This window comes from Bubalus bubalis, chromosome 9 (assembly GCF_019923935.1).
Source record: "Bubalus bubalis isolate 160015118507 breed Murrah chromosome 9, NDDB_SH_1, whole genome shotgun sequence".
In the NCBI taxonomy this organism is placed as follows: Eukaryota; Metazoa; Chordata; class Mammalia; order Artiodactyla; family Bovidae; genus Bubalus; species Bubalus bubalis.
In genome coordinates this window covers 22,337,473-22,352,590 of record NC_059165.1, presented here as the reverse complement: position 1 = coordinate 22,352,590, position 15,118 = coordinate 22,337,473, and the positions used below count along the sequence as shown (strand labels likewise).

The 15,118-nt window shown below is 39.1% G+C and overlaps 1 protein-coding gene across 21 annotated transcripts in view; it reads right to left on the bottom strand.

The window, feature by feature from the left end:
- Window positions 1–15,118, bottom strand: part of MEF2C (myocyte enhancer factor 2C) — a 178,286-nt gene that overhangs the window by 26,941 nt on the left and 136,227 nt on the right. For all 21 annotated transcript variants that reach the window (XM_044947313.2, XM_044947319.2, XM_044947321.2 and 18 more), the window contains 2 exons: window positions 7,976–8,162; window positions 5,444–5,491 (listed from right to left, as the gene is read on the bottom strand). In XM_044947313.2, the coding sequence (XP_044803248.1) occupies window positions 5,444–5,491; window positions 7,976–8,162 (235 nt within the window). The remainder of the gene's footprint in view (window positions 1–5,443; window positions 5,492–7,975; window positions 8,163–15,118) is intronic.

Here is a 15,118-nt window from a genome sequence, read left to right as displayed (position 1 = left end):
GTGTTTTGTTAGGCCAAAAAAAGGGAAACTTGTCAAAGCCAATTCTTTTAAACTGAATTTTTAACCACTTCTCATCGATATTTTAAATCATTGAGTAAGAACTGCAGAGTAGTCTACTTGGTAGATAAGAAAGTCAGCCAAGAAAATTTTGATAAGTATTTTCAAAAACAAATAGTTGTAAAGCAATGGTATTGGTATAGAATAATTAAACATTGTTATGAACTTTTCCTCTTCTCATTTAGTTCTATTTTATGATATGCTAAATTTTTATTTTACAATGCTAAATGAATTACAAAAATGTCATGTCAGTGAAAACTTTTATGATTATATGATCATAAAACATTACATGTAAATGGACCCTAGAGACTTTTGTGTCTTATCCCTAATGTGAGTGCTACGTTCAGAAGGCCAAAGTCATGGCCCAAAGTCTTGCCAGGTGGAGTCTTTTCAGAGTCTGGAAGCCAGGTCTCCTTCCTCAGCCACTGCTCAGTGGTTTCTCCACAGCAACACACTGCTACTACCACGTCTCCATGTATTTAGCTGATAGAAATTAAGCATTCCAGAAGTGACAATGCTTGACAACCAAATGCATAAAATAGTAAACAATTAACAATCAAAATAAGGAAACAGCTGTTAGTTTCTTTTTATATAAAATTATCTCTAATTTACAATAAATGCCAATTAAAATTATTAACCAATATACATAAATATCCTTTGCCTTATTGTCAAATAGTTATGTAGGCTGTACAATTCTCCTGACTTTTCAACGAGATTCCTAAAGGATTTTCTTTCTGCTCCTCGACCACCCCCCCCTTTTTTTTTTTTTAAATCTCAATCAGGAAACAGTACAACCTTGAGCATACTGGTACTTTCCACTCAATAAAAAAGCAATTATGTCATGAAAACAAAGGGCACCAATAAGAAAATGAATAATCCAACACAAGGCACTGCTGTGCTAACGATTAAACCTAATGAATACAGAAACTCAACTGAACTTGATCATACAATCATCTGTAAGCACTAAGAGCAGCATGTTAAAAGCTGTAATGTGTAGAGATATGACAAAATGTAATTTTAAAAGCAATGACTTTCAATTTTGGCTCTTGAAAGTAAAGGATTAAATCGTGGATGAATTAACTGTCAACTGAAACCTACAAATGTCACTATTACTAACGTATTACAATGACTTGGTGTATATTTCCCTTACATCAAGAGTACAACCCCATCCTGTTTCTTCTTTATCGCCTCTCACCTTCATGTATGAAAGGACTTCAACTTAAGCAATAAGTTTCTTCTTTTCAGAAACTTGTGATGGTCAGAGGTACCCGTCTATGTTTTATTTACTGATATATATCAGCCCTTCAGGTTTTCCATTAGGTAAGTTAAAGTTTGTTTAAAACTTTACTGGTTAATAGTGCTCAGCCATTTAATCAAATAATGAATTCATTATTCATTATCTACAGTATCAGAAGATTATGTTATTTCTGTGAATTACAGATCAAGGGTATATCTTTTTATTTTATTTTATTTATTTATTTTTGGGTATATCTTTTTATATGTAAAATTACATTATTTCTTTGAGGTATTTTTTCTTTTTTCCATATAAACAGTATAAAAAATTTATGTCTAGAAGATCAAATTTTCCTTTATTCGGCTAACACGGATTTACTGAATATCTGCCATGTCCTCACTCTTGTATCTTGAGCTGGGAATACAAACTGAAGAAGACAGTTTGCCCCCAGAGGGAAGTGTCCAGGAGACAGATGTATGACCAGATAATGCAATTACAATGCAAGGAGATAAACAATGTAGGCAAGAAAGATGCCTAATTCCTTCTGGAAGAGTCAGGAAAGGATTTTCTGAATGGTTGAACTGAATTCTGCAGGAAGAAAAGTAGTGCTCAGGAGCATGAAGTAGGAGAATGCTAAGAATGCTCACACAAAGGCAAGAAGCTGTGACGCTGTTTAGGAAGTGGAAGCACAATGCAGTTAAGAACATGCACTCTGGGTTCCACCTTGGGCCATTACTTAATCTCTCTGTGCCTTAGGTCCCCTGACTATAGAAAGAGCATAATATGAATATTTACATGAAAGGGCTGCTATGTAAATAAAAGTTTTGGTTTTTTTTTTTTTTTGTAAATCATATAGTAAGAGTAATTTAGATATTTGCTATTATTAGAGCTTGAGTGCAGGGTTCTTGATGCCAGTGGCAGAAAATAAGAAGGTTGAAGACCAGAGAGTAGGGATGGGCCAGAGATAAGAGCATGCAAGCATGCTGTTTCTTCAGTTGTGTCTGACTCTTTGTGACCCTATGGACTGTTGCTGCCAGGCCCCTCTGTCCATGGGATTCTCCAGGCAAGAATACTGGAGTGGGTTGCCATGCCCTCCTCCAGAGGATCTTCCCGACCCAGGGATCGAACCCCCAACCTTTTATGTCTCCTGCATTGCAGGCAGATTCTTTACCGCAGAGCCACTGGGAAAGCCCATAGAGATAAGAGGCTCATGGTTAATTCTGAAAGAGCTGGGAAATCATTGCTGGAGTTTAAGCATCTGAATGAAGACCTACAATGAGTTTAAGGCTTTGATAAAGACTAATGGGGAGTCTGGAGTGGGATGCAATGTGAGGTTGGGAGATGAATTAGGGATCTTTGGAAATAGTTTTGGAGTGTTGCTATGAGCCTGAACCAGGGCAATGAGATAGGAATGGAGAGAAACGGGGTAGATTTAGGAAATACCTTGGAGACATTTGGTAAGTTGGTAAGACCTGATGACTCAGTGGACGGTGGGATGAGGGAGAGGTATAGTACAGGGAGTGAGTGGATGCAAAAGATGCTATACTTTATGATTGAGCTTAGAGGGAAGGATGCTTACTTCTTTGGTTTCTTGGTTTTAAAGAAATACAATAAATATTGAATTTACTTCCTTCCTTCATGAGACTATACTCTTTTTGCAAGTTGAGATGAGTGGATACTGAAGAAAATTGGACTGAAAAGGGTTTCCCAGCTGGAGGCTAGTGGTAAAGAACCCATCTGCCAATGCAGGAGACATACAAGATGCGGGTTCAATCCCTGGAAGAAGACATAGCAACCCACTCCAGTATTCTTGCCTGGAAAATCCCCATGGACAAAGGAGCCTGACCGGCTACAGCCCATGAGGTTGCAGTCGGACACAACTGAAGCAACTGAGCACGCACAGACTGAAAAATATTTTAACTTAATTGCAGAGTCCTGCCACTTGACCTCAGAGTTTCTAACTTTATCTGAGACCTTGAATTTCAATGACAATATTCAAAATTTGGAAGGTATCTTTTGGCCGTTTTGCTTTAGTTTTCTTTTCTGAAAATGCAGAGACATTCTGACTGGCCTTGTTTCCTTTGGTGTTATGTGATTCTCTGACATCAGCACCAATATATTCACTCTGACATTTGATACAGGCTGGTGTGAGCAAGAAGGGGCAGACGGCTGAGTCTGTGGGCAGGACATAGCAGCTAAGCTTAAGACTCAGTGGCATCTGCAACAGGTGTTCTGTGGAACCAGAGTTAGAAAGGGCTTCTTCCTCTATTTTTAAAAAGTGGGGATGTAACTCTTTCATAACTATACAGAAACTGACTGTTATATGCTCCTCACTAAAAGATACAATCATCAAGATACAGTATTTATCATCATCAAGGTGGACCAACTGAGTGTTGTTTTTTTAACTTCCTTCCATTTTTGAAGTAAAAGATTCTTGAGTTATGGCAGAGGTCCTGAAGTTGGGGAATGAATTTGCTAAGCCTACAAGATTTTTTTTTAGTTCAATGACGCTATAGCCTATATGTGGCTAACTTTTATGTTTACAAGATTGAGTGTCTTCTTTCTCCCCAGAGGGCCATTTAACTTAGTGGACTGTCAGGGAATTGACAATGACAGCATAATTGAACAACGCTTATTTTCAATATAGAATTCTAAAGCATTTTAGCTATTACGCAGTAACAAGAGGCCATGTCATCAAAGATGAGTACCCGTTCCCCAACTCCACATGTTTTTCCTATTAACTTTCATCACTGTTATTAGCTGTTCTCATACAAGCAAGCAAACTGATGCATCAAGATACTGGATAAAATATCATAATATCTAAACTACTCTTATTTACCTTTTTATTGGACTTTGAGACAAACCAGTTTTCAGCCCCACCACTCCCTCTAGCCATAGTGTCTGGCAGAGACTTGAATCCAAGACACAATGGTCTAGTTTTGGTCTATAATTTTCAGGCTACAAATCCTGAGGTTTTTTTTTTTTTTTGAGGGAAAAAAAAGAGCCCTTTGTTTCAATATCCAGCAAAATAGTATATTCAGTCTAATCATTAATCTGACTACCTAATCCTTAACAGCTAGATAAAACAGGAAGTCAGGACCATTGATTCTGTTTGTTAATCCACTAGTTCCTACACTTTTTCTTCATTACTTACTGCATTAGTGAAGAGCCAATATCAGAAATAAGAAACATGACTCCCAAATGGACATATTTATAAACATGTTTCTATATGCCAACTTTTAATCTTCTTTCTTACAATTAACAGCCTATTATAGTGGAACCTGGCAAAATATTTTAATTTGGCTGTCCATAGATAGTTCAATAAACTTGAATTTTTTTGATATTTCAAACATAACCTTGTGTTATCATGCCTGCCTCCTGCTATTTTAAATGTATAGAATGTTCTACTGCAGGAATTACCATGGTTACTTGTTATGCCAATAGTGAACTGCAGTTAGCATTAGAAAGTATTGTGCTGTCTTACCTCTGCATTGGAAATGACATTGACATCTCAGTAGTCACACTACTATGAATTAACATGGGACCCTGGGGAAATGTGACTAGGAGACCAACTGGCCATAATGCAAGAAGTTCTTACAGAGCTGAACTGTATTTAATGTGCTTTTATGAGAGGAGCACTGTGTTTATATTCTCTAAGAACTCATTTTAATCCCAAATGTGGTTTTATTTTATTAACAGTATTGTTGAATGGTTACAATCTCACTCCTTCCTTTTCTTTACATATTCTCCTTTAGAAGTAAACAGGCGTTCAGTACTTTGTGTAGAAAGTGATTCACATTTAATGTGAAATCGTTTACAAAGGACGTGACTTGCAAGGTTTGCTAAAGGTACTCTGGCGGCCACCAGAGATGGTTCCTAGGATTAAACTGATTTGATTAGAACTCCCAATTCCGATTATGTTGACTAGCTGAAGCTGTATTATGGAAAGGTCTACTTAATAAACAGTCATCTCTAAGTTACTATCCGAGCACTCCTGCTTCATCAAAATGCTTTAGAAATTCTTGGGGCCATTTTGCCATGAGTCTCCCTGATCTCTCAGCTTTATTGAAAAGACTTACTTCTGCAGATCACCAAGTTAGTACAGGACTGCTCAAGAATGACACGCACTCCAGTACTGGGGCCTCCACTCACCTGCACTGGTGCCTGCACCGGACGTGAGGTCTCCACCCATCAGACCACCTGCGGACGAAAGAGGAAGATCAAAAGGAGAACGGCTAATGGCCCACGGGACAGCACGCTGTACCTCTAGCAACTGTGGTATTCTTAGGATTCTCCCAAGAGTCCTACATTTGTCAAGCGTTACCTAGGTCAGATGGCTGACATTTGTTTTACTGTGACATGCTGTGCTCAAACACTAAAAATACATTCCATCACTGACATTTTGCAGCATCTTTTTACCTAAGAAAGATTACCTTTAAAAAAAATCTAGTCAAAAAATCTAGTCTTTGAATGGTCTCTAAATGTTTACTGTATTTTTACATTTTGTTTTCCTAAGATTGCATTTTCTAGAAAGTGAAGAGTAAAGTTTATTATATGCTAAAATAACCATATATCTGATGCTTAATTTTTTGTAAATATATTTTATACAATTAATTCTGTGCAATGCTGACTGCCTAGCACTTTGGTCGTTTCATGAATCTTCTAACAGTGAATGACCTCCTTTACTACCTGAATCTTACTAATACAATAGACAGGCTTTATTGGCCACAAATTTAGAGACATGTGTTTATTCACTGGCACTGGCAACCCACTCCAGTATTCTTGCCTGGAAACTCCCATGGACAGAGGAGCCTGGTAGGCTGCAGTCCATGGGGTCTCTAAGAGTCGGACGCAACTTCACTTTCACTTTCACTTTTCACTTTCATGCATTGGAGAAGGAAATTATAACCCGCTCCAGTGTTCTTGCCTGGAGAATCCCAGGGACGGGGGAGCCTGGTGGGCTGCAGTCCATGGGGTCTCTAAGAGTCGGACGCGACTTCCCTTTCACTTTCACTTTTCACTTTCATGCATTGGAGAAGGAAATTATAACCCGCTCCAGTGTTCTTGCCTGGAGAATCCCAGGGACGGGGGAGCCTGGTGGGCTGCCGTCTATGGGGTCACACAGAGTCGGACACGACTGACGTGACTTAGCAGCAGCAGCAGCTTAAGAAAGCAGGTTAAAATTTGGCAATCTTCATTTATGGGAGTTGGGATGTTTCAAAAGGTACTGAATATAATAATTAGTTTTACTTTTTAAGAAACAAAATTTAGCTAAAAGAATAGAATATCAGCAAGATTATTTTCTAATTGCTATTATTATTATTTGGTACTGGGTTTGGAATTAGAAGAAAATGTTCATTACATTTTAGGAAAGAGTTTATTATTTCCAACCAAATAAATATTTTGGAAATAAGCCATGAGTTTTTTTAAAAAATAAATGAGCATGAGTTCATCAAATAGGAAATTCAACAGCATTTGAGTATGATCTAAAAGGAAATGCTTATGAAAAATTTCAACATATTAAGAAGTAGGGATAACAGCATAAGTCCTTTACATATATCTCTCAGATTTAAGATTTATGAAGGTTTTTTTTTAACGTGGCTGATTGTATCCTGTACATGAAGTTTCTGTACTAAAAAGTAATGCACATTTAATTCTAAGGCAGATATAAGTATTCTGAAGGAAAAATTCTTCTGTGGATAAATTACTTTTAATAAAAAGTATGTCTAAGACATATTAAAATTCCCTATTAAGTGCTTTTTAAGAAATAAAATGTAAATGTATAATGATCGGGTGTATACAATTTAGAAATTCAATTTTGGTGCTTATTTTAGAAATATGAAGGATTTATTCAGTATTTACTGAGTTCCTACCGTGAACCTGACAAGCAAGAGGACATTCTTTCCTTCAAGGTCCTGTAAGCCCAGTGGGGAAATGGACCCATACTCAATACAGTAAATCATATCGTGTATCGCTTGATCTGAGTTCTAAGAATGGCCAGACTTTTCCTGAGCAAAGATTTCTTTTCTCTGAGACACTGTGAATTGTATAACCATAAGAATCTCCTGGAAGTATAGACACAAATTTATGGCAGTTGTGTATGTCCTTGTGATACGCTCTTATCTTCATTTCTGACTTAGTTTTGTTTTTAATTCACAGTTCTTATAAATTATGCTATATCATCACTTTTATTCTCTGCCTTAAGTCCTCTGTGCTATAAGTTACTGGATTGATAAATAAAAAAATGACCAAAATAATAAATAACTAAAGGAGATAAATGCTATCAAGGGACACAAGAGAAAAAGTTTCACAGAAAAGGTGATATCTGGCTAGCGGTAAGAGGGAAAATGGCATTTTAGGCAAGAGAAGAGGAGAAACAAAAGCATGGAGACAGGATATTTGGTGTTCTCTTTGAGAAAGTATGCAGTTAAAATATAGCCACCTGAGGAGATGGGTGATAGGCTAAACATATGAACTGCAGATTATGAAAGATTTTGAAAGACAGGCTAACAGGGTTAGGTTTTTATCATGTGGAAGACCTAGATGGGGATGGGTATTAAGTGATGAAGGAACGTAACAAATGGAAAGCTGGAACACTCAGTGTCTTGTAGGTAAAACAGCCTTCTTTGCCAAGGGTGGCTGCTTCCAATGATTTGCCACGGTTGCGTTATTATGAGGACATACCTGTGTTACCTGCACTTGGAGGTCGATGTGTTACACCAGGAGACATACTATTCCTCTGCAGAGAAGGGTGGGCCAGTGGCAAAAGGTTGGGGTTTCCCAGTGAGCTGACAGGGTTGCTGTATACCAAACTGTTGTGGCTGGACACTGGGATGGAGACTGGCATCTCAAAGTTGGGAGGTGGAACAGCCTGTAGGAGCAAGAAAAACAAGCATGGGTAAAAGAAATGAAGAGAAACACAGCCCAGTACAGAGAGCCTTACTTCCCCAAGAAAAGTTCCAAATTCCAAACTGCTTGGTGTCTAGAAGATCATTAAGAGCTCTCGAGATGTTCAGATCGTACACTGATTTCTTTAATGTGCTTAGAACTGTTTCTTTGCAACTATTAGAAAACGTTTCACTTTTGTTTAAAACAAAGCCCCATTTCATTAGACTCCATTGTCTTTGAATTGCATTCTATTAAGTGGTAATTGTTCATTTCTGATATCTGAATCTGGTGCCAGAAACGACTGCAAGATCAAAGGTACATGACTGTGAAGACTTCACAGAGAAAAGGGATTAAAATGCACACTTGAGCCTTTGGTTTAATTGCTTATTGAAGCATATTTATGCAGAAGTTTAATGATATAAAATCATCTCTGGGCGTGTGAATAGCATATATATTTTAATTATTATATTTAAAAGTCTGTCTTTTGAAAGTAACTCTAAAGATAATCGACATTTTAAGACACAGGGTTCAACAGAGCATGTATCATTCAATAATTCGTATTTTAAAATGATAGTTCAGAATATACATCATACTTCACCTTTTGGGATATACTGACATTGACAAATGGCAAGACCTATATCTCCAATGAGAGAGTTGCGAACATTTAGTGACCTGTGTGGATATCTAATTAGAGTACTTCAGGCCCCAATTATTGATTTTTTGGTATTATTTTGTAATATAACCCACACATGCTTATTTTTCTGCTTACATTTGCTAGATAACCATAGTTGAAATATCCTCCCCTCCTCCTTTTTTTTCATTTTTAACATTATAAATGAAAATACTGTTTGAATATATTGCCAGAGGACTCATGGTGTCCGAGTATGCAGCATTCTTAATATAAAATGGATATATGTGTGTATGTGTATATGTGTGGATCTAGTATGTATTGTTAGGGTTTACATAGAAGATTCCCTCGGGGAGTCTCTAATAACCCATTGTACAAATTTAAATGCGTATGTGCCTGTGGCTCAAAGTTTTCTCTTTTTACTATTTTTTTCTGTAATCCTAACATCAAGTTTTTTTTCTTTTTGTTTATTTCTTGTTGACTGGCTGACCTGCATCACATGTTGTGCTCTGCAGCAGTTCTCTGTTTATCCTGGTGATAATTACAACACTGTCCTCTTTGCTTCTGCTCCCTTATTCTTTACTTTTCCTATTTTTCTTTTCTTCCCTGATCTGGACATGGCAATACAGATAAGAACAAATGTGTCATTAACTCTTTTCATTTACATATCTTTGATCCGTCATTGATTTGGGTGAAATAAAAGTGAACAAGTGTTATATTAACACAGATTTTATTATGCTTTATCTGTTATAAACAGGGTAACAAAAATAATTTTGGATAAACACCATGATATGATTGAATATGAATGTTTGATAAGACATCAAAGAATGATTATGTTCCCCGACTCCCAAAGCCCTTAAACAACAAATATTAGTGTATGCTTTAAAATAAATGTCTATAGAGTTAATAAAATAATGCATTCCCTTATTAAAAGGCCAAATGAGAATTACTCTAGCATACTTGAGAAAACAAAGTAACCTTCCAGGACTTCTCCATTTACCCCTACCCCCTCTCCACTGCTCTGGGCCCAGGAGGCTGATGTCCCAGACTGCATCCAGCACATTCCCCTGGCCCTCCGGCTTCACCTGGGCCAACGAAGGCACCGGCAGAAGTATAGAGAGTCAGAGAAGAGAGGTCCGGATATATTTCCCCTCTTGCTGGGCCAGGGGACGGCAGAGGCTGCCTTCCCCTAGTGAACAGCACACCCCCTTTTTGGTCCTCTTTCCAGTGACATAGATCTTACTGTGCTCTGATAAACTCTCCCTCCTCTTGCTCATTCAGACCTACGTATGGTAATAGCTTCCAGGTTGGAAGCCCTAATGTACTTCACTATTTCTTGAGTTTACCTGATCCCTCAGTTCGGTTCAGTGGCTCAGTCGTGTCTGACTCCTTGCGATCCCATGGATTGCAGCATGCCTGATCTCTACTCATCTGTAAATAGACCCTTTACTAAACTCTCTTCCATTACCCTTCTGAGTTTGCCATCTGTTTTCCACTAGATCCACAGTAGTAACTCTAGATCTAGAATTGTGGTACATTTTGCAGGTGGACTATCTCCTTAGGGGGCATTCTGGAAACTTGTGGGTGTCAATGATTGAGCTGGTATTTTCCTGGTTGGTAGATATGCTGTGGTGGTGGTTTAGTTGCTCAATTGGGTCCAACTCTTGCGACCCCATGGACTGTAGCCCACCAGGTTTCTCTGTCCACGGGATTTTCCAGGCAAGAATACTGGAGTGGGTTGCCATTTCCTTCTCCAGGGGATCTTCCTGACCCTGGGATTGAACCCAGGTCTCTTGCCCTGCAGGCAGATTCTTTACTGACTGAGTTACCAGGGAAACCCCAATATGATATGCTGTACATCCTATTATATGTGGGGCAGTTGTACACAACAAAGAATGGTCTCTTATCCCGTCCTACCTTCAAATGCTCCACTGGACATTCATGTGTATGAAAAACCTTTTAATAATCATCTGAGTCAGAACTAACTTTGTTCTACAAACACAAGGTATTTTTAATACACTGAAACACAGATTTTTTAATGCACTGAAATTCCCAGAAATGCAATTACTGTGTATGGCGAGGGAATGTGCCACTTTGTTTGGTGGGGACTTTGGAAAATCATGTCACCAGTGACAGTTCTGCTTTTGTGACCTGGGTTGGAAATCTGGCACACTGCTTTCTCTCAACTCACTCCATTAAAAAAAGTTCTCCTCCCCACTTCACTAAAAATGCTTTTGTCATTGTCATGAATAACCTTCAGATTGCTAAATCCAACGGTAACTTCTTAGTTCTCAACAGGGACGCAGTTGATCACTGCTTCTTGATAAACTTCCTCCCCTTCCACATCCCTGGACTTTCCCTCCTATTTCAATAGCTGCTCCTTCTCAGCTTTGGTTTCTGGTTCATCCTCTTCTCCCTGCTCTGCAAAGGTAAGAGTGCGTGCTCAGTCATGTATGACTCTGCATGACCTGATGGACCATAGTCTCCCAGGCTCTTGTGTCCATGGGATTTTCCAGGCAAGAATACTGGAGTGGGTTACCATGCCCTCCTCCAGGGGGTCTTTCTGACCCAGGGATAGAACCCTACTGCTAGCATCACCTGGGAAACTCGCATGAAAGAGTACCATGGTCCTTTTTCTAGTTCTAGCTCGGATCCCTCTCCTGATTCCAAACTTGCATATTCAGCTACACTCTCAATATTTCTATTTAAGTGTCTGATAAGCATCTCAAAACTAGCCCCAATCTAGCTCTTCCCATCTTCAGCTGATGGCAGCTCAATGCTTTCCTTTGCACAGAATAAAGTTCCAATCTTCCAATCTTCTCTTTTTCCCATACCCCACTCTCAGTCTACCCGGAAACACTATTGGCTTAACTTCCACATATAACCTCCAACCACCTCTCACCTTCCAATGGCTGATTCTAGCACCATCATCTCTTGCCTTGATCACTGCGGTCACCTGCTCATAGCTACCTGCTTCTATCCTTGCCCTCCCTTTTATTTTCAACCCTGCAATCAGACAGATCCTTTAGAAGCATAAATCAGGTGATGGCACTTCTCTATTCCAAACCTTGTGTGAACTCTCATCCTAGTTGGAGCAAAGCCCAACTTCTCCCAATGTTTCACAGGTCCTAATTCCAGTTTTCACCTGGCTCCATTACTGATTTCCTGCCATCCTCTTCTCACCTCCCTGATTCTTATTTCTCTGGTTAACTCCATCACTTTCTTCAAATTTCTGCTCAAAATCTGGTCTTTTCCATCAAGAACAGACTTGTGGTTGCCAAGGGGGAGAGGGGAAAGGGGAGGGAAGAATTGGGAGTTTGGGATTAGCTGATGCAAAAAAATCATATATATGATGGATAAACAGCAAAGTTCACTGTATAGCATGGGCAACTACATTCAACATCCCGTGATAAACCATAATGGAAAAGAATATGAAAAAGAATAGATATATAACTGAGTCACTCTCCTGTACAGCAGAGGTTAACACAACATTGTAAATTAAGTACCCTTGAATAAAATAAAATTTTAAAAAAAGCTAGTCTTCTCAAAGAAGCCCACCCTGACCACTCTATTTAATCCTGCTCCTGCTCCCACCCATCTCCTGATCGCTTTCTCTTCTTTTATAAGATCAATTAAGATATTGGCCACTTAATGTCCCCTTTCATCAGATGCTAAAGCTCATTTGCTACGAGGTAATACATAGCCTAGCCCACTTTTTATTGTATTAATTGAATATTTTCATTCAAAGAATTTTTAGGAAGATACTGCTGCTGCTGCCAAGTCCCTTCAGTTGTGTCCGACTCTGTGCGACCCCATAGACGGCAGCCCACCAGGCTCCCCCGTCCCTGGGATTCTCCAGGCAAGAACACTGGAGTGGGTTTTGGAAGATACTATATGAATGTAAAAGTAAGGTTACAACAACTTACTGTGTATTATTTATTGAGCAGGCACTATACCATAAATTAAATACACAATATGACTGAAGCTTCCAACATCCCTTCGCTACAGATATAAACCTTCCTTTTTAAATTGGTGAGATTAAGGAAGTGATCCAAGGTCATGTAACAAGTGACGGAGCCTGTTGGTTCTGCTACTAAATGACTGTGCAACACAGTATACATTTTTGGATAGAAATAAAAGATTTTGGTCAGAAATCATTCTGTGAAGTGAGTATGGGCTGCATGTGAGAAGCTTATTATTTATGAACCAGGAACATAACAGACTAAATGGGTTCTTATGGGACATGGCTGAATGGCATGTTAGGGTGTGTGCTTATGCCTACTGATGCCAGGGTGGGATGAGGGCTTGGGACAAAATATACCTTAAAGACTCCTCTTGTTCAAATTTACTCAGATTTCAGATTTTAAAGCTCTCTTTTGCTTAAAAATGTTTTACTCTGTATTCATTATTACTACTTATAAATGTTTAACTGGATACTTAAGGACCCCACTATAAGACTACTTCTCCCCTGAATATTCTGCAGAATATTGACTGTGTCTCAGTAGAGAACAAAGCCAATACCTTCCCCCACCCTGTGATTATTTGCATATCCAAAATAAAGAGGATGGTTAGTAATCAATTAATAAATTCTGAACTACTCTACTAACCAATTTGGTAAAAGTCTCTCTACTCCTTTCTACCTCTGACCATCATCCCCAAATCATTCAGTTTCCAGGATTCTGGGCTATAAACAATTTGATAAGAGTTATTATAAAACTCTCTTGTGATTGGCTAGACAGAAGTCAGATATAATTCTGATATTAGCATGCATGAATGCTAAGTTGATTCACTTGTGTCCAACTCTTTGTGACTCCATGGACTGCAGCCTGCCAAGCTCCTCTGTCCATGGGATTCTCCAGGCAAGAATAATGGAGTGGGTTGCCATGCCTTCCTCCGGGGGGATCATCCCAAACCTAGGGATCGAACCTGCATCTCTTATGAATCCTGCATTGGCAGGTGGGTTCTTTATCACTAGCATCATCTTTCAGGAAGTCAAGCATACATCAAAAATTCACAATTCATAAAACAAGGTAACATCCATTGCAGTTCAGCTTTTGCTTTGTTTCTTTATCTGCACCAGGAACTGGCTAAATAATTTTGAAATAACATTATAAGCTTAAATTTGACCATAGTGAGAAGCTGTCTCAGAGAATCAGAAAGAACATCAGCCTTTATATCAGTATTCTTAGTTGCAGTCCAGGTAGTATAATAAACTGCAACTTAAGCATGCAAGTCATTTAATCTCCCTTGACCCTATGTGGGACCTGAAGCAGCTGCATCCAGAAAAGAGACCCATCAACTCTAGATGCCTTAGGAAATGGTTATGACAATGTACCCATGTTTATAAGAAACTGGCATTTTTTCTTTTTCTTCTCAACTTTTCAAAATTAAGGAACTTAAAAGCATCTAGGTACTTCCCTGGTGGTCCAGTGGCTAGGACTCCGCACTCTCAGGGCAGGGGGCCCAGGTTTGATCCCTGATTGGTGAAGTAGAGCCCACATGCCATAACTAAATATCCTGTGTGCCGCTAGGATGACCCGGCACAGCCAAAACAAACAAACAAACAGCATCTAAATTTAAAACATTTTTGTCGAAAAAATGAAAGCCAAAAAGTCATTAACGACTCCAAACTTGCAAAGATTTCAGGGGCAGGCTCCAAAAGGAAAGAAGAGAGAATTTTGGGTTATTAAATAAGATGATATAAGTAGGACTGGCTGTATAATTTGCAGGGTTCTGGGCAAAATGAAAATGTGGGGCCCTTGTTAAAAAATTGCTAAGAATTTCAAGATGGGGACAGCACAGCACTTAAGCAGGCGTGGACCAGGGGAGCAGGGCCCTGTGCAACTGTACGGGTCACACACCCACGCCACGGGCTTTAGGGATACGGGCATGAGAGCTAAAACGTTTCTAGTTTCTATCCCTGAACAAATGGATCATGGTTACTAAAGTGAGTCACTGCGGTCAGAAAGGTATCTGAACTCTTATCCAAAACCCATGATTTCCCAAACTTACCGCAAGGAAAAGTCCAATAAAATATTTTTAATAAAATATTTTTAGTTAATAGGCCCTCTTTCATTTAATGGGAATGACTGAACGGAATTCTTTTCTAGGGCCACAGCTGACACTCTCACTTGTGAACATCCATGACCAGCCTGCTGAGAACTAGCAGAGAAAGGAATCACACAACGCTGATGACTAGTGACTACACTTGGCGGGCGTGTGTACTCAGTTGCTTCAGTTGTGTCTAACTCTTGGCGACCCCCTGGACTGTACCCCATGAACTGTAGCCCGCCAGGCTCTTCTGTCCATGG